At 41.2% G+C, this 20,654-nt stretch overlaps 1 protein-coding gene across 2 annotated transcripts in view; it reads right to left on the reverse strand.

Moving 5' to 3' along the window:
- ASTN1 (astrotactin 1) overlaps window positions 1–20,654 on the reverse strand; it is a 572,154-nt gene that overhangs the window by 369,139 nt on the left and 182,361 nt on the right. For both annotated transcript variants that reach the window (XM_006887713.1, XM_006887712.1), the window contains exon 2: window positions 2,965–3,152. In XM_006887713.1, the coding sequence (XP_006887775.1) occupies window positions 2,965–3,152 (188 nt within the window). The remainder of the gene's footprint in view (window positions 1–2,964; window positions 3,153–20,654) is intronic.

The following is a 20,654-nucleotide window of genomic DNA, read 5'->3' on the forward strand; positions in this document are numbered from 1 at the left end:
CTGGGATAATTGGGATGGGAGTGTCAGAGACAGTGCGATTGGCACAGGACAGAGCGGAGTTTAGGGCTGTTGTACATAGGGTCGCTATGAGTCGCAGGTGACTCGACGGCACATAACAACAACAACAACAACATATATGGATGTGTGTGCATATACATATGTATATGTATATAATGTATGTGTGTGTGTGTGTGTGTGTGTGTGTATATGACACAGAGAGCTCTAGTGGCCTAGTGGCAAGAAGCTTCACTGCAATCCTAAAGGCATGCAATTAGAAGCCACCATCTGCTCCACAAGAGAACGATGGGCAATCTCTTCCTGTGCAATTAATTGCCTTTGAAAACCCACTGGAATGTCAGACTGTACAGTACATAACACACACACACACACACACACACACACACACACACAGAACCACTCTAGCTGACCCTCCAATAGGTTTTCCCAAGGCTATAAATCACATGGAAGGAGTTTGCCCTTTTTTCTCTTGAGGATTCATTAGTGGATCTGAACCAGCATAGAGGTCTGACCTTTGGAGATGCAGCACAACTCCCTAGGGTCCACACCACCAAAGTTCTCTCTCTCTGTCTACATACAGAGTAGTACAGAAACAACATGCCTCTGGAAACTGTATGAACTTTGATAAATGACGATAAGTTCTAGAAAGGCTTCGGGCCTTTTGTTCATAGGGTCGCTGTGAGTCGTGCTTGACTCAATGGTAATCAACAACAACAACATCTACATACACCTTTCTTAACCCTGAACATTTATTTACAAAGGAAAAAGCTATTCTTTGAAATGGTCATACAAATTCCCTCCTCCCCTCACCCTCTGTCAAAATATACCTCCCCAGAGTAATAACAGTTTTCCACATTGCCGAGAGGGTGTGGATGACTGGTGGGAAACTCACAATTGCTCCTTTCTTTTCAATCAGACCGTATTATAAGCATGAAGACAATCTGTACTCCACATCTGTCACCCCAGCCAGTGCCACGGCTGACTCAGCTGATCTGCCCAATCTCACCACTCTCCTGAAATTACCAGCTATACTATGGAAGACAATCTTCCTTGTCAGAGAAACACTAGTCTTTGATTAAGGATGTACAAGTTTTATAACTCTGTTGCTCCAAATCTCAGCTGATCTATAAATGTGAGGCAGAGCAGTGTCATTTACCTGCCTGCCCTCTGGCCTTTTCTGTACCTCAAAGTTTACCATTTGCTATGCATTCTTTTCTCTATCATATAATTTCAATAACATAATGTGTGTATATATAAGAAATTCATCAAGGCAGTGGTTCACTGGGTGAGGAAGAAATGAAACACATTTTGACAACTTTTGTACAGTTTTCCATTCCAAATTTTGAGTAATTTTTTCATATCTTTTTAGAATGTGTTCAGTTGCCCTACTATAAAAAAACTAGAGTATATGCTAATGGTACCAGAGATTTGGAGAAACTATAGATCAAAAGCCAGGTTGGCTGTACAGTGTGTTTACTTCAGAGCCCATGTGAAAGAGCCCATATCCTCCCAAAATCACTGTCAAGCCTACCTGCTATCAGGCTAATCTATGGAGCAGATGATGTTTTGGTTTAAATAAAATCAAACAGGTATTTGCCATTTTAACTTGGAAATTTATTAATTCCTACTGAAATACTTATTAAATATTGACTATCTATGTATATCTGAATCCACAGTGTTCCAGACACTGAGCATGTATCAGGAAAAAAACAAAACAAACAAATTAAACAAACATTTCTGGCTTCCATCAAAGCATTTACTGTCTAGTGATAGTCTAGACTAGGAGTTTCTAAAATTTCAGGAAGAATCTAATTTTCTTTTAACTTTTAAAAAAATTTCCCTCTTTCTCTCTCTCTTCATTAAAATTGTAGTGAAAACAAACAAAACTATTTCAACATGTATTTTAATTGACATTAATCACATTCTTCAAGTTGTATAACCATTCTCTTCATCTTTTTCTAGTTTATTCCACCAGTAAACACAATGCCCTCTAAGCAAAAACTCTCCCTTTTCCCTTTCCTCTCAACTTCCTGATTTTCTTGAGGCTTCAAACGTTAGGCTAGAAGAATGGATGCCAATTATAACATTTCTGAGCTGGATGGGAAGAAAGGGAAAGAATCTACTGACACGCCTGTTATCACAAGAGTAGAGAAAGCCAGGATCCGTACTTTCTCTAAATTGTTAAAAAAGAAAGCTTGGTAGCACAAGTAGTTCAGAGATGCATAATTCAACAATTGGAGAAATACTACAAATTATTTTAACCTATTAGTTGTGTAATTAGAACATAAAATAATACATTTTCCCCATTACCACTGGTTTCTAAAATTATTCTCTATCTGAGCTCATAAAAATAACAGAAACTTTTATTTATATCCCAGTATATACCTTTTGCACACTGAACATATTCTGTACTTGTATTATGTTGTCTGCATTAAGGTTCTATGAGAAATGTACTTATTTACATGGTCAACCATCATTATGGAGCTTGGTTACTGTAACGTTCTGCTAAGGGAGCTCTGGTAGCTTAGTGGAAAGGGGTTGCAACCGTCAACCTAAAGGCTTGTGGTTCAAACCCACCAGCTTCTCTGCAGGAAGAAGATGGACAATCTTCTCCCAGGTGATTTACTGCCTCTGAAAACCTGCTGCAAGGTCAGTTATAAGTCAGTTCTGACTCAATGCTACTCACAACAACAGCACTTTATCTAGCTTATTACAATGATTGATTTCACGTATCACCTTGGTTAGGTAATGATTTCTAGTTGTTTGGTAAGGCATTGGTCTGGCTGCTATTATAGAGTAGAGCCGATATGTGTGATTAAATCACTTGACCATATAAGTCAGGTCAACTGTCCTCCATAATGTAATGTAATGTACCCAAACCTTTAATGTCAAGTGTAAGCACAAACTATCTGCTCAGAGGCCAAAGACAAGCTAAGCTGTTCTTACCATCACTGAGATGTGGAGGATCCTCAGTTCTTCTTCTGCTGATTCGTGCTGAGGCTCTTCTGTTGGGTCTTGTCCGGGGAGACTTGGAGCACCATCTTGGTGATGGATGTGAAAAAGCAGAGTGCCATTCTCCAGCCACTGCTGTCTCCAGCGTACCAGAGGGATGTCCTCTGTGTTCCCCGAGATTTCTATAGGACAAATATAAAAAATATGGTGAGACTTTGGACAGAACCAAATTCTCCATCTTCTTCTTCATACATACTAGTACCAAGGAATAGGTTTAAGCTTAAGACAACAAAGTGTTCCAAGTGCAGTTAGATTAGGCTTACTACTGTTCCAAATCTCAAAGAAGAGAAGAGACCCTGAGAAGAAGAGAATTATCCTCCGCCGGTCTTTCAAACCTAAATCTAGTGAGTCAGACTTCTACCTACTGCGAATAACACTAAGGTGAAAATGTAAGTTCTTCCTGTGACCAAGAGCATTCTTCACACAGCACAGTTTGAATACCTGCTAACTCTCGTAGGTAAATACAAGATTGTTTGCCTCTTGTAAATTTGAAAGTGTAAGTTCTCCAGTAATTACTTCTAGACACAGCAGTGCATTTACCAAGAAGAGAGTTGGTAATTGCTGTGCAGAGAATTGGTATTTTCGAAACCATTTTGGGATTTTACTGCAGAGTAACTGGGAATGACAGGTTATTTCAAAAATCATAAGCATTAAACATATGACAACAATCCAGAATAAGAGGTATATTGCAAAGTGGGTTGGGGGGAGGGGGAGGAAAGGGACAAAATTGTTCAACAACAAATGAACATTTTAAATAAAAATAGAAAATTAGGTTACTCAGGAGTGGGTCACTGAGGATAGAAGATGGGATGGGGAAAAAGTCTGAAAACCTCCCCCACCCTGACTCGAGTCCACCTGGACTGGTTCTCAGATGAAGACCTCCACGGTGTAACAGCAAGAGAAGTGGCACGGCAAAAGGAGATGGTTCCCGGCTACATCACTCTCCCAGCTCTGTACTCAAAGCCTCAGGACTTTCAGGTTCGAATAAGGGTTACTGAAGCCCGACAGCTCATGGGTAATAATATCAGGCCACTGGTGAAGGTGACCATCGGGGACCAGGAGAACCACACAAGGATAAAGAGAGGAAACAACCCTTTCTTCAATAAGGTGATGAACTCCTCAGTACTGAGATTCAAATCAGAGATTGAGAGATTCCAAACAGATATTGGGTTTGTCTCCTATTCTCCAGGTCACACACTGCTAAGGGAGTGGCTAGGCCTCAGCCTGCCAGAAGATCCGAACAGTGGCATTAGAGGCTACGTGAAAGCAACCATCTGTGTCCTGGGTGTGGGGAACCAGGCCACGGTGAGCCACCTCACACTCAACTCGGCCACGTTCCCATGGCACTGCCATCCTTGGAGGACCCCTGCACTTACAAAGTGGCTTTTTAAAATTTTTTAATTATTATTATTATTATTCATTTCAGTGAAGATCTACAGAGATTTTGAAAAAAAAATAGAAAATTAACTGGGGAAGGGGGAAGGGAGAGGGAGGGAGGAAAAAAGTGCAACAATGGATGAATGAATGGATGAAAATCCAACTTTCTTTAAAATGAAACTTACAATAAAATATTTTATAACAAGCAAAATTAATCATTAAAAAAGCCTATAAGCATTTGCCACATCATTCACTGAAGATGTCTAATAACTTGCTGTAAAAGGCAAAGTAATAGTTTTAGTTCCTTTTAATTTTTCTTTCCAGCTTTTCAAAGAATAAGGCTGATATAAATGAGATTGATAGAGAATTGGGTTCCCATCACATGAGTATTAACCTGTTTGTTTCTTGGGGTTCGGCTTAATCAAGGCAGTTCCTGGAATACTATCAACAAATTAATAACAACACACCAAAACCTACATTGTATTTTGCACGGTGGTGAGTACTAAGCTCTGGGTCAGTTACAAGTCAGTTCCCACTCAAAAGCCAACAGCAAGAAGTACTAAGTTAGTATGGCAAAAATGCACAGTATATATGTCACTCTCTCATATGCTTGTATTATATCATCACAAAGCAGTCAAGAAAGGTGATTAACGCAGTCCTTAAGAAACTTTATTTGGCCCTCAAACTGGTTTTTGCTTAACAGTCACTGTCACTTTAGAGAACTAGTATTTTGCTGAACACATTTTAAAACTATTATTGTTGTTATGTGTCACGAAATCAGAACCAACCCCTAGGTGAGCCTCCAGTGGGTTTTCAGAGGCAATAAATCACATGAGAGGGGACTGCTCATCTTTCCCCCATGGAGCAGGTGGTAGTAGTTTTGAACCACATGCCTCCAGGTTGGCAGCACAGCTCTTTTCCACTAGACCACCAGAACTCCCCTTTAGCAAACCATCTCTTTGCCAGGAAAAAAAAAGAGAAAAATTTAAAAAGCATAGCTTCTTCTCTCAAAGATATATCATCTTAAATTTGACCAAAAAAAAGATGTAAAGAAGATTTAACAAGACACATTTAGAATAGTACTCTCATCAAGTACCAGAGCCATAAAGAGGAGAGCAATTTAAAGTATTTATGGAGTTTATAAATATCTCGCACTATTTGTGAGAGGACACAAATGATGGTCTGTTCTATTTATTTATTTAACAAATATCAGGCATTTCGAGGCACAGAGATAGAAAGCTAAATGCGATCCTCAATAAGGTCTCCAAATCAGTCCATGAGTGACTGTGGCAAACGTTACCCCACACACAGTATAAGCCTTGTGGGAGAAAAGAATAAAGGAATATTGTCTGGGTAGAAGGGACACAAAGGAGTGTAGACTGCTCAAGAGAAGGTGCTGTTGGTGTTGGACCCTGAAGCACGAGCGGATTACTTTATGATAGGGAGAGATTTGGGGAAAGGACAACTGGCACTAACAGGAGAGCAAGCGGGAGGAGCAAGGAGGAAGGATATTAACAGTTTCCTCAACGGCAGGTCATGCGGATGGTTTCTCAGCAGTTGCAGGCCACTAACCTGTTTGCAAAATACATTCCTTTCCATCCTACTGACCAGCAAGAGTAAACATGAGTGAAGAAGAGGAGGCTGCAAAGATAAAGTGCTGGGAGTTCCCCTTCCTCCCCCTTCATAACCCTACAGAGGACTCAGTTATCCTGTTGACAGGGCTGCTTGCCCTGGGAAGTGACGGGAACAGTACCTGGAGCTGCAGTGCACGGAGGATGTGCATAAAATCTCCCTTGCCATCTGGTCACAGTTTCTCACAGTTTACTTTTCCAATAAAGGAGCCCTTTCTAAATTTCCAAGTACAGAAACCCTTCATATGCAACACTTCACTCACAAGCCTTCCACTCACAAGTCCTGCTAGGTGGCACGTGTCCTTTCCAATCACTCAGTACACCTTCACCATATTAAAGCACCCAGTAGAGTCATTCTGATGGGAAACACACCCTCTCTCTCCAAGTCCCTTTCCCACCATTGCTGCCATCTCCTTCTCACCACAGATATAAAACTCACAAGCGGTAACAGCTTCTAAAAGAGCACCTAATGGTTTAATTAAATCAGAGCAACACATGCCCTGCCTCCAGCTGGTGGTACAACTCCACCCCAGTCCAGCATTTATTCCACACACGTCCGGGTGCCACTTCAGCCTTTCTCGTAATTATTCAGATGGAATCTAGCACCTCATACCTCCAAATCGCTTAACAAACCGGATTTTTATTTCCCAGGAGATCCTCATCAAGTAGGTCAGGCTCATTACCTCTGTTTTAACTGTGGAAGCAAAGACAAGTAAATAATTGGACCAAGGTCACGCCAACCTGACACCAAATGAAGATGAATGAATTTCTCTCAGATCAGCTCCAGCCCCAAAACATGTGTCAGAGACAAAACCTCAGAACAGGCAAGACAGAGGGTGAAAGCACTTGGGCAAAAAAGTCCATGTGGAATTTGAGGAGTGTGTGTGCTGCAATATTTTATGGCATGCCTTTTTTTTAATAAGTTGAGATAGAATTCATATATCATCAAACGTATCCTTTTAAAATATAGAGAGAAGTGACTTCTAGCATACTCTCAAGCTGCATAATTATCAGCCCTCTCAAATGCTAGAATATTTTGCCCACCTCCCTGCAAAGAACCCTTGGAGTTATTTGTAGTCCTAGGTGATTTTCATGGGAGAAGGCATTCTGGTCCAGAATATGAAGAGTCGTGCTGCTAAAGAAAGGGGTAAAGTGTTGGCACTTCTCCCATGGACAAGTGGGCTGAGAGCACAGAATCTCTGTCCTTGGCTTCCACATCATTCTTTTCAGGATCTCTGTGATTTACTTATATCCATCCCTAAGGATATACTGATTCTGTCCAGACCAGAGGCATCTTAGAAGGTAGAGGATGAGGGAAACAGAGTACCACACATGACAAGGGCATTCATCACATTTTATATTCAAGAAAAGATGTTAGCTTCTTTCTCAGACCACCCCCCTGCCCCCAGCAGGATCTGATGTGATGCAAAACTAGGGACGTATTACTTATACCATAGCTGGCCTGTGTTGACCAATGGGGGGAAACACGTGAAGGCTTAGTAAATGTTTAGTGAATGTCTTTGCCAGTGAGGTTTAGATCAGAGCTTCATGGTACATTAATGCAATCATGCAGGGCTGAATGTCAGCAGAATACACTAAGAGCAGAAAATGTTCAGAAATTGCTATAATGATGCAAGTCCTCCCTGAGACACTCCCCTCAAGGAACAATTTTTGGAGGTGATAAAATAGTCACTCTAGACCAAGGCTTCCTGAGGGCTGTGGATGAAGCAAAGCTTTCCCCCATAATGTACGGAATAACACAAGTGCCAACAGACCCTACACAGTTATTTCAAGATGCCACAGCGGCATGAGCACCAACCCCATCATCATCTTCTGAGGCTGAGATAGCTGGAAAAGCAAGCCTGCCGAGATTCCGCTTATCTCTTCTTCCTCTTTCCAAGCTTCATTCTTCTCAGAACCTTCCTGGGATTTGCAGAAACAAAGATGCCATTCATTCTTAGGTGCAATTACTTTTTTTTTTTTAAAAACATGTTATCTTTGCCACATCCAGCAAAAGGCATTGAGTGGTGCTGCATGGACCCTGTTCTCAGGAGTCTTCAATCTTGTAGAAAATGTAAGACATGACCATGAATTACAAAGCAGTGTCAAGTGAGAGAATAGAAGTCAGCCAGGCACAAATGGATGGGAAGGAATAAGACGGGAAGAAATGGTGGGGACACAATTCTAGAGGAAGAGAACCGTGGGTATAAAGAAACAGAGGGATAGTGTGAGCCTGCAGGACCGTGGGTGGGGAGGTGTGGGGGGGTTAAGCTGCACAGAAGAGGCTAAGGAGAGAAGCAGTAGAAGACTGAGGCTAAAAATATAGATTGATACTAACTCTGAACAGATCTGAATGTTAGATTGAGAAATTTAGAAACCTTTCCTGGTCTCATTGCATAAGGAAGTAAACAAAGTCATGATCTCAAGATTTTAGGAAAATCCAGAAAAAGAGCAGCTGACAGAGTAGACCTCAGTAGCCTGTCAGTATGACTATGAACTTGAATTCTGCAATGTAGCCACTGAAGTGGAACTCAAAGGATCTTGATAGGATACAAATGACCTCGAATGAGCTTTCTAGCTTCAAACATTATCATCTGTTAACGAAGATTGGAGTAGATGAGCTTCAAAATATTTTTGTAATTTTAACATGCCTCTATTCTAAGTCCAAAATGGTGTGCAATGCATGAATACCTATAAAGACAATTATTTTTGTGTTCACACAATCCGACTCTCTCAAATCTAACATAATGTTCCACACACACCTCCTTCCCTTCTGAGTACTCAGTAAACATCCATGAGATGATTTGAACAGAGCCTTTAAGAGACAATCCTATCTTTGGGTTGGCCCCTAGTCTGGTGAGAAAGATACGAATTCATCCTGGTACACACACATAGCTTCCAAGAACAGAACTTCCAGATTCTACATGAAATAGAGAATTGAGATGATGGTACTTTGGGCCAGGAAAGTGATGGCAGAGAATAATCTGGGACAGAGAAAGGCAGAGGGAAGGAGAATGAGATGAAATCACTTTTAAATTAGCTTTAGTCATTGTTCTAATGTTAGCTTGTGGGCTGTGAGCTTGAAGCACAGTCTACTTGTGGGTTAACTTAGGACACTCAAAACTTAGCTGCAGAACTTCCTCTTCCACTCATTGTCATTTCCCCCACAACATTCAAGTATCCTTGTTGCTTCCTTGAGCTTCTCTCTGTGTTGAGAGTCCCTAAGTTGATCAGATCACAATTTCATGATCAAAATCTCCCAGGACAAACTCACTGAAGACAACATTCAGGACACACTCTTTTAAGAGGTTTGACCATTTAAAGCCACATGTAGATTTAAACTTGGGAAACCCTCAGGCATTTTTAAAATTCAGCTGAACAACTTCAACTGGCTAGTGAGTGGCTCTTGTATTCCTGGCATTGTTGCATCCCTTTTTCATTCCAGGCAAAGCTGAATTTCATGCTGAATCCAACTGGGCAGTAATGAGGTTGCAGAGGTTGCCAAGGTCAAGGCAGAAGGAAGCATTAAGTTGTCAATTCTTTGCCTCATATTGAGGGCACCTGATGAAGTGGCCCTGTAATCTTTCAAGGTTGAGGGTGACATCCCCTGATGGCCATTACTGACGATTAAAAGACCTTGCTTAGATCAGGATTTTCAAGCCTGCTGTCAGTTGTGGAATCTTTTGTCTAAACAAAACCTAATGTGGTCTCTAGGAGGTTCCCCAGAGCAGAGTTAGAAAGGCACTAGCTCCATCAGAGGTCAACGGAAGCCCAGCACCATGAAGGGCCCCTGCTGTTTGGGAGCTTGGGGTCTCTTTGGGTTATTATTTTTGCTTGGTTATTTTACTTTATCCTATTAAGGGTGGTATTATAAATAGCCTCATATGCTTTAAGAATTTCAAGGAAAAGGGAACATCTCTAAAAATAAATTCTGACCATACCTCCACTCCAGGTTATACTAACAGCCATCATTCTGAGCTTCCCTGTGTCATGAAGATTAAGCTCAGAACTTTAGTAGGGATAAACTGACTGTCCCAAACTAAGAATAACAAATGGATCTTATCTATCAGATAGACCTGTGATAGAATTACCCCCTTCCCTTCTGTTCTTTCTCACTTTCCTTTCTCCACTCTGTAATTTCAGAGTTTGAAAGATATTGATGGTCAGTCTAGTTTCCCACATGGATTCATTATGGTCTTCTGACTGGAACTATTAGCAGTAGTATTAACTTTCAACACCTTTGTAAGAAAATAACCTGCTTAAGTCAGGGGTTAATAGCAGTAGGGGATCACTAATTATCCTGTAAATCTTTACTCAGGTATCCTACGTGACCCAGTCTTCAATGTTTTGAAAACGGCAGCCTCTGAAGACCCCAACTTGTTCCATAAACATAATGAGAGCAGCACATTAATGTCCCGGCCATCTGTGAAGAAAGATGAGGAGAAGAAAAACTGACAGAGGATGCCGAGAGAAAGGACAAAGTCAAGAGAAGTAAGGAAAGGAGCCTGGCCAGAAAATGTCCCCTGGGCTGAACTGGCTGGGCTTCCACATCTCTCACCACAGGGGCCATCTGGTGTGGAGTTCTGCAGTGATTCAATTCCACATCCTAGAGTCACCTAAAATGAGGCACCCCACTGGGACTACATTCAGCCAGCACGAATGCCAAGATTTTACCAATGGTCTGCCTGAAGTTTGTGCCCATACAGAATGGCAGGGTGAATGACTAAATGAGAGATAGCATAGCCAGGACTATTTTTCCCCCTTTTCTTTTAAATCAGTTGATGTTTCAGAGACCAACTGGAAATGCAACTCTCATTATGTTCCTGGACCCAAGTCCCTGTCTGCCATTTGTCTCATTTTCTTTCCTCTGCTTCCAAACTAATTTGAACAATGACTATGGAAGTATGTGGATTTGAAAAAGCTTTTGAGCACAATGGTTATAAAATTTAAGGCCCTATTGTAAAAATGGGAAGATAACTGAGCAAGGCATGTCTAAATTTTCAAAAGAAGAGGAGGAAGGCGAGAAGTTGAGGCAGAAAAGGGGGAAAGGGAGACAGTCACTAGGACAGCAGAAGTTAGTGGGAGGCAAGGAATGGGAAAGGATCAACAGGGACTTGAAACAATGAGGTTCAGGCATACAGAAATTATAATTAATAATATAAAACAATGTATATGGGTGAAACAATGAAGTGTATGTAAAAAACATGATGCATGTGAATGATTATATGCGAACTGATATAGTAAAAGGTCAACATTCTCCCACCCAACAATAGGTTCTCTCTCTTTTTTTTTTCTCTTTTTTCTTTTGTTTTTTAATCTCTTTTTTTTTGTTTGTTTTTGTTTTTAGGTTGGTAGACTGCAGCCTTCAGTATGGATTAAAGCTCAGTATCAAGAAGACAAAGATTCTCACCAATTAGCAGCATCAGGACGGATGGTGAAGAGATTGAGAGTGTTCACAGCTTCAGTTTGCTTGGATCCACGGTCAACACTCTTGGCACCAGTAGCCAGGAAATAAAAAAACGTATTGTGATGGGAAAGTCCGCTGTTAGGGACATCTCCAGAGTACTGAAGAGCAATGCTGTCACTCTGGAGACTAAGGTGCATCTGATACAGGCTATGGTCTTTGCAATAACTTATTATGCATCAGAGAGTTGGACAATGACTAAGGAGGATAGAAGGAGAATTGATACCTTTGAGCTGTGGTACTGGAGAAGAGTATTAATGGTACCATGGACTGCCAAGAAAACAAACAGATTCATCCTGGAGAGAGTTAAACCAGGCTGCTCCTTGGAGGCAAGGATTCTGGAGCTTCGTGTGACATACTTTGGACATGTTGTAAGGAGGGACAGGTCCTTGGAGAAGGACATCATGCTTGGGAGGGTGGAGGGACGGTGCACGAGGGGAAGGCCCTCTATGAGGTGGATTGATTCAGTGACTGGGATAATCGGGATGGGTGCGTCAGAGGAAATGTGATTGGCACAGGACAGAGCAGGGTTTAGGGCTGTTGTACATAGGGTCGCTATGAGTCGCAAGCAACTCGATGGAACATAACAACAACAATAACAGAACCTTCTTGATTTGCTGAGATTCGGAACAGAAATTTTCACTCGTGTTCAGGGGAAGGAAAATTGAATTTCTATTTCCCCTGCTTGGTGACATGTGCCCTTGATGGAAAAAAACCAGAAAGAATCCAACGCATTAATGACCCAGTGATGAGAAATCAGATGGTAGGTTAAGGAGAGCATTGGACTGGGGAGCTGGAGAAGGGAGCTGCTGTAATCTCTCTGCAGCTCAGTCTTCTCATCTTCAATGATGGGACTGGAAGGTCAGGAAGGACTCTCCAGCTCTAACCATGTTATTTAATGATGCAAAACAGGACATGACACTTGACCCTGGTTAGACCCTAAATGAGGTGCAGGCTGAGTTTCTTTCTGTATGTCAACTGGATAAAAGTCTCTATGGAAATTTTTGTTAAATCAGAATTTGCTCCTGGAAATTGAGATGTTTCCTTCCAATTTAGCCCAGCCCATCAATTATAAAGATTGACTGTATCTAAGTTTATAATAGTGACTTATTGAAATTTCATTCAATGATTTCCATCTTGAAACAACCATCTGCATATAGATACCTCCAGACAGTATCCAATGAGCTGCTAACCCTTGGCCAACTATGCCTACAAGGGCAGTCTAGATTAAAACAGCCATACCAAACCTCTCTTTTCAGTGCCACTAATTTACCTTTGTGGATCTAGTAACCCTAATGTCTTCTTACAGATGCCCATCTTCCTCTTTCAGAAGGGCCTAACACTAAATAAAGCAAGACTAAAATAAAGCAAGACGGGAAGGAGAAGTGATTGAAAGAAAAAGAGGGCTCTGGATTGCCCGGAGCTTGTTTCTGGAGGCAGGTGATGAACTGCCAGGGAATGGAGGGGTGGCTTTTTAAGTCAAGCTCGATGGAAAGCCGTGAAGCTTTCTATGGATGTCCTGGAAGTAGGTCACTCTCCACTACTTTGTGCTGGGATGAATAGCAATTGAGCAACTGCACGAACGTTCTATTTACCTTGCCATGGAGATGAAAACAGTCCTGTGGGGGGAAAGGCGGCCAAAAGGTTCTGACACAACCCGAAAAATGAGGAAGCATTCAAATGGCTTCTGATTTCATCCAAAATGGTTTGCTTGTTCCTACCACAGTGTTTCTCTGGATCTTTTCAAACCTCTGCAAAGAGTTTATCCACCTGACACTCATTAAAGTCTCATTTGAAAGAGGGGGGAAGCGCCTCGAGCTCTTTGAAAAAGACAGGGTTATCTGAGCTACAGATGTACTGGGAAGAGGATTTTTAAATACATCTAGTTCTATTCTCTACTGCCACCTGACTGACCTTTGTAAATTGAGATAACAGCATGCATTTAACAAAATCTGACATCAAGTAAGATATGTAATAATATTTAAACTCTGTAATGTTAAAATATGTATTTACGGATCATTTCATACATTGTAATGAGAAGAACTCATTTTGAAGCTTGAGGTTTCGCGATCGGAATTCTGATTTGAGCTTTGCAAGCCCTTGGGGCCACTTTCCCGCAGTGTAGCACTGGATGCAAAATGAACACCTGGGTACTGGGAAAGTCAAGGAAGGCTGTGAATAGGGCAGGGCTGAGGGTGTCAAGGAGATGGCTTCCTAGAGCCAGAGAGGGCTCCGTTCTCCATCCATTCCAAATCCTGCTTCTTACACTCCTGGTCTGTCAGTAATATCCCTAACTTACTCACTGCCGACCCTCCGGCTCATTTTTGGAGACTGTAAATTGTACAGGGGGAAGACTACCCACCTCTATTCTAGGAGACACTGGTGATTTGAACCTCCATCCTTGGGCTGGCAGCACAATTCCCTAATGTCTTCACCACCTGAGGGCCCTTTCACTCAGAGTTTCCTTAATTCTCTGATCCTGAACAAGTCCTCCTCTGTGGCCCTCACTCAATAAAAAAGGATGAGAGGGAGATACTGACGTCACCTAGAATGACTTACAAAACACCACTGATAAACGGCCTACAAAGAAGAAGGGCCAATGGCTTCTCCTAAACTGCCTTGCTTAATCTCTGTCTTTAATGAGTTTCAATTCATTTGCATACCGGCCTTTATTATTCCACTGAAAACATAATGCATCTGACACTGTGGGGAAGCCCTCTGAACATGGACTACCTCATGGAATCCTCAATAACCCTTTAATGTGAATATTCATACTCCCATTCTACAGTGGAGGAAACAGAGTTCTAGAAGAAGAAACAGTTCTAGAAAAGTCAACCTACTTAACCAAGTTAATAGAGACAGAAATCCCAGGTTGCCTGGCTTCAAGGCCACTGTTCCTTTCAACTATCCTAGCTCCCATTACCTCAGCCCTTTGCTCACCGTCAATTTGCCCCTTTTCTCTTGAAATTCTACCACAGTCCCATGACTGTTTTCCGATCTTAAATGGCTTTAGCTACCACTCCTGTGTCATTTTGTTGTGTTATAGGTTTATGTGTTGTTACGATGGTAGAAGGTATGCTGCTAGTGTTTCAATTATCATTATCTGTTTTGGAAGAAGTAGAGTGAGACTGCTTAGTTTCATCTTTCATACTTTGGACATATTATGAGAAGGGAGATAGGACTGAAGAGAGGACAGCTCTGGAGAGAGTTATCATGCTTGGTAGAATGTTAGTGGAAAAGAGGATGATGAACTGTCACAGTGACAGTAACAATGGGCCCGGTTACAGCTGTGGTTGTGTTTCGTTCTGTTTCACACACAACTGACTTGCTGGCATGGAGCAACAACAACAAATAGTATTACTATTCTTCTGAAATGTCATTATTTCATTTTCAGTAAGGCTCCACACATATTCCCACTTTAAGGTGGCCTTTTTCCCCTGCCCAAATTTTCTATCTTGGCTGCTCCTGACAGAACTTAACTGTACCATAGATCAAGGAATTAGCAGGTGAAGGCGGATTTGACATTTCTATTTCCCACCTAGTGGCACTGGCCTATTAATTTGGGGCTTCGACTAAAGCAGTATTAGTTGAGATTGGCAAAATGAAAAATAAAATTTTGCTGGGTTTTCTGATTCAATATGTAGGAGCATAAGCAGAAGAATACAGCTGTAAGTTTCAGAAACAAGTCATTTAGATTGTGAATAAACGTGATGGCAAATGCAATATGTAGATTATTGGACTTAAGTCAGGACACAAAGACATGGGAGCTTAAGGACATCTGTTCAGTGTCTATACCTTTGATATCCAGGCCTTGTTTGTGACCAAACAGCATAGTTGGAAGGTAATTCTATAGCATCGTGAAATCCTTCCTGATCATCAACCTTAAGTCAACCTTGACTTCTTAGCAGCCAACTATGTCTCCTATAGTTTCTAAATCTGTATAAAATTTTAATTGCACCCTACTTTGGAAAATAAATTCCAGATGACTATCTACTGGACGGAGCAATTCTTCCTTCCATTTCCCCTAGACTCATCTTACTTTGTCCTCAAAAAGAGTTTTGACTTCTGTTGTTGCTCTTGCTGTTGTTATGTGTTACTGAGTCGATTCAGACTCATGATGGTTTAAGTACTGGGTGAACAAGATCACATATACTTTACTTACCTAACACTGATCACCTCCTCCTCTGTCTCTTCCTTTGTATATGGGACACTCATTCATATTCCCGTCATCTTTCTTCAGATGTAGTGTCTACAGTGTGTCACCCTTTTTATCCTGCCTTCACAGAACCACACCCACATCCTGCTGACCATAATAGCTGCCTTCCTCTGCATTTTCCCTAGACTCATTAAATGTATTCCCTTGAGTGGAGCAATGTAGCACAGCAGAAGTAAGAAGGCTTCTAATACCAGAAAATCTAAGTCTGGGGCCAGCCTTCTGGACCGACTTCATTTATGAGCTTTACATCTCAGTTTCTGCAGCTTCAAAAAAGAGGAGATGATGCCAACATTTACCTCAAAAACTGTAAATGCATGCAAGATGTTAGAAACACGTAACATTCGCTTTATCCATTAGCTGTATTAATTGCTGGCAAAATTCAAATATGTTTCTATATAAATAAACAGTAATGTAGTGGTGTTTCACATGTCCTTTCTGAGGATATTTTGATTCTGTTTTAGCCAGGGCAACAAGTTAAATCTCAAGACACAATTCAAACTCCCAATGACTCCACATATTTCAGGGTAGAATTATACTTCACAGAGTTTTCAATGGCAGTACCTTTCAGAAAGAGTTCACCAGGTGATTGTTATCAGCACTGCCATTGGATTCAAACCACCAATCTTTCAGTTTGCAATCAATTGCAAGCCAATTGCATTAGCTAGGGTCCTCACCAGGATGTTGAGTCAACATCTTCAGAGAATGGTTTTAATAAACTGTAGGTTCTTTTCCTGCATCGTTGATACAGTAGAGAACCTCTTTTCTAACTATAGTGAGAGCCTTTATCAGTGAGAACATTACCTTAAAGCCAATCCCATGAATATCACCTCCCTCTTTTTTCAAACATAGATTCTTATAATAGCCTGGCTTGCCTGTATCAACTTTTACTATATAAAGTTTGCTGATGTTGTTGTTATGTACCATGCAATCAGAATAAACTCATAGCTGACTATCTCTTAATTTTTCAAAGAGAATAAATTGCATAGGAAGGGACTGCCCATTTTTCACATGCAGAGAAGCTGGTAGCTTTGAACCGAGTACCTTAGCATTGACAGTGCAGCTCATAACCACCAGAGCTCCCTACAGAAATCCAAAGAGCAATGGTGTCAGTTTTAAGATTAAGGTGTGTCTGATTCATAGTATTTTCAGTTGTTTCCTTGCATCTGAAAGTTGGACAATGAATGAATAAGGATGGCAGAAGGAGAACTGACAATTTTGAGTTGTGGCATTGCAAGACAGTATTTAATGCCAAAAAAGGGAGGGGGGCATGGATTGCCAAAAGAACAAACAAGTCTGCCCTGAAAGAAGGAAAGAGAAAGGCAAGATCCTTCATAAGGTGGGTTCACCCAATGACTGTAGAGATGAGCTTGAGCTTATTAGGGACCCTGAGAATGGGACAGTAGAAAACAAGGTTCAGAGCTATTATTCATAGGGTCGCTATGAGTCATAGAGGACTCAATAGCACCTCACAATAATAACATCATCATCTAAATAATTTTAAAAGTTGCAAATAATATGGCTTTTCTCTTTTATGCTATGCAAAGGTGGTGCCTTCCTGGTAGTTCAAATTCATCAGCAGCTTTTCAAAAGAAGTATCTCCAGCTGTGGGATTTACAGTCTCTAAAAACCCACCAGTGGCTCATCTATAAGTAGGTTCTAAAGCAATGTCAATGAGAAAGAGAGAGATCCCGACAAATGGTAATAGCTTACTACTTAAGAGACAAATGTTAGAGGTTGTGGAGATCTAAATACAGCTTCTGGATTAATATTGAAGGCACTTCCCTGGAGAACACAGATAATTCAGGTTGATTTCACAATGGAGACACTCACTGCTGAAATTCTTCTCATACTTACACTAGCTTCCTTAGGGTTAAAATATTTCAGGATTTGAAGGTTTCCTCCAGTAAGTGGATTTGGTTACTCAAAGTCCATATAAACAGGGGTCCTCTGCTCAATAATGGTGAACTGCCAGAGACTCTTGTACGCCTCCTCAATTTTATCTCCAAAGTTCTTCAGAACATATAGATCTAGTTCATGAGAACTAGTAACTTCACTAGACTTTGTCCCTGGGTGGTCACAGGTTTGACTGCTTACCTGAATGACTAGAAGCCCAAGTCTGTCCAAAGACAGATGGACTGAGGAAGACCTGAAGATGATGATCTGTGGCATTGGCAAAGGAGGGACCAGTCCTTGGAAAAGACATCATACTTGGGAAAGAAGAAGATGAGGAAAGGAGATAAGAAAAGGATCTCACCAAAACTGTTTGAGACAGAGACTGCAATAATGGACTTGAGCAAGGCAAAGATTGGGAGGATGGCTCAGGATTGCACAGGTCCCTTTTCTGTAGTCCATAGGATGGCCATGAGTTAGAGCCAGCTGGTAGCACCTCATAATAACAGAGAGAGATCCCTCAAAATAAAGGGCTGGCGATCTGCTTACAAGAAATGAGCCACTGAACATAGTTCTCTGAAACATACAGACTCTCTACGACTTGGGAGTCAACTCTACAAAAACTAGTTTGGGTTCTGATACCTGGTTTGGGACATTGTTAATATTTACCATTATTTGAAGAACTTCCATTATTTTAGAACTTCCATTTTCAGGAGGTCATACACTTGTGGGCATTTCACAAATTCCCTAACATAAATGGAGAAAATTCGTTCCACCAGCCTCTTTTTTCCACATTTCTCCTTCACAACCATGAAATGATTTACAGGTTTTCTGAGTGGCACTATTTCTTTCTATCCCTTAAACCCTGACGGTAACTGAAATCTATTTTTGGACAATTAGTCCCTTCTTAACACCCAGTGTATCATACATAATGAGTGATTTAATAACCTACATGATTTTTTCCAAGTCTCTGCTTTAAAAATAATGTTTGTAATATGTTTAAGTTTCCATTGATCCAAACATGTAATAAGTAGCTTTGCTGCCTTTAATAGATGTTCCTCAGTCATTTAAGATAATTAATGTCTCATTTTCTGATGTCTTTGTTCGAGAAGAATTGGAACTGGACATGCTTGTGGGGGGGGAAGTCTGGTATAAAGATTGTTTTTCTTTTTCTGAGCAAACCTTTCATGAAGGATCCCTAAACAATAACAGAACTTCCTCACCCACCCACCATCCTTATGGAATTAATTTTAATCCACCCGTCCAGAATACACTGTAAGCTGCTCAGCTCACAGAAGCAAACCAGGAAGACTATAGTGTGTTGCCTTTGGAGTGAGGCCAATGGAAGAGGAGAAACAGCTTTTGCCAAGATGGAGGGCCAGTCACTTGGGGAAGGGATGGAAGAAGAAAAGCTGTTTCCTGTCTAGAATTTGTAAGGCTGTATTATAAATGATAAAACTGAGATGAAGGAACTCTTAAAAAGTACCTCGCTCTGCCTCTTTAATTACCTTGTCTTGAAGAAAAGTCTGTCATCAGGGCCAGAGACCAGCTCTCTTCAAGAGATTGATTGGGGTAAAAGACTTTTTGTCCAATCTAGATTGCTTCAGTTTTACTGGAATTGAAGCAGGCCATAAACCTATCAGTGACTGAAGAAAATTGAAGCAATTAAGTCTGCAGGTGTGCATATTTGTCATCTTAATGATGAATCGGGGTTACTATAAGTCACAGAAGGCATGCTTTGTTCTGCTGGAAGCAAAACTATCTGAAGGAGGCACTATGATTCCAAAACACCCACATGAGAAAGCCCCCAGCTCCCCTCACAGAGCAGTATGCTCAATTGCTCTTCCCTCCTATAAATGGCTTAGGATGCTCACCTATTGGTGCCTCAAACCAAAAGCCAAATTCACTGTCAACAAGTGAATTTCTGCTCATGGAAACCTGCCACCATGTTTCGGAGACTGTAAATCTTTTTGAGAGGAGACTGTCCATCTTTCTCCCAAAGAGTGGCTAGTGGATTCAAACCACCAACTTTTAGGTTAACAGCCTAATACATAATACACTACGTCACCAGACCTCATTTGCGCAGACCCAAACCAAATCAAATTAGTTCATGAAGGCTTAATTTGACTCATGTAAGAAAGAAAATGCTAGTTAAAGATACTTCGAAAGAGACAAAATGAATATAATTTGCTGGTATGTTTCTGACTTAAAATGAAACCCTGGTACCTTGTGGTTAAAACATTTGACTACTAAACTAAAGAGGTCAAGGGTTTAACCCCATGAGTCTCCCCACAAAAGAAAGATAAGGCTATCTGCTTCTCTAAAGATTTGTAATTTTGGAAACTCTATGGGGGCAGCTCTACCCCATGCTACAGGGTCAGAAGCGACTGCATGATAGTGGGTTTGGTTTTCTGGTTTGGAGTCAGACAGATCTTGTTTGAATATCATCAACCTTAGTAGAGATTTGCTTGCACAAGTTCCTGAATCCCAATGTGAACTGAATTATAATATCTACAAAGTTGTGAGGAGGACATAAAGCAATATATATAAAGCTCTTAATACAGTTTCTCAGAGCTCTGGTCACTTTAATGATTTCTCCTCTTCTGACCTTGAAGACAGTTTAGCTCCTAGAAATTAATTTTAAGTCATTCTGCATAGTCTGCCAGACTACTTCAGAATAAGGAAGAGTGCTAGCAAGGTTTCCGGAAAGATAGGAAGGCCGGTACACTGGGTACTTCAGTTAACTCTCTGCCCACTGTTCTGGGGAGGGGCAGGGGTAGGCCTTCTGCCCTCAGTCTCTGCCTTACCCTTTCCTTTCCACATGACCACCCCCATCAAGGTGGGCCTCACCTGAAGGCAGCATGTCTATCGACCAGGTAATGACCCATGAGACGGCTGGACATAAAAAGATGAGCTAATCAGATTCTCACTCTTAGGAGTCTGAAACAGGGAACGTGGAAAAATTTAGGCCCAAATCAGCAGGCGCAGAACTCTGGGAGAGGCATAGTAAAAGCACAGATGGGGAGTCTGGGCTGAAAGGGCCACT

This window comes from Elephantulus edwardii, unplaced genomic scaffold, assembly GCF_000299155.1.
Source record: "Elephantulus edwardii isolate Elephantulus edwardi_28Jun2011 unplaced genomic scaffold, EleEdw1.0 scaffold00061, whole genome shotgun sequence".
NCBI classification, from domain to species: domain Eukaryota; kingdom Metazoa; phylum Chordata; class Mammalia; order Macroscelidea; family Macroscelididae; genus Elephantulus; species Elephantulus edwardii.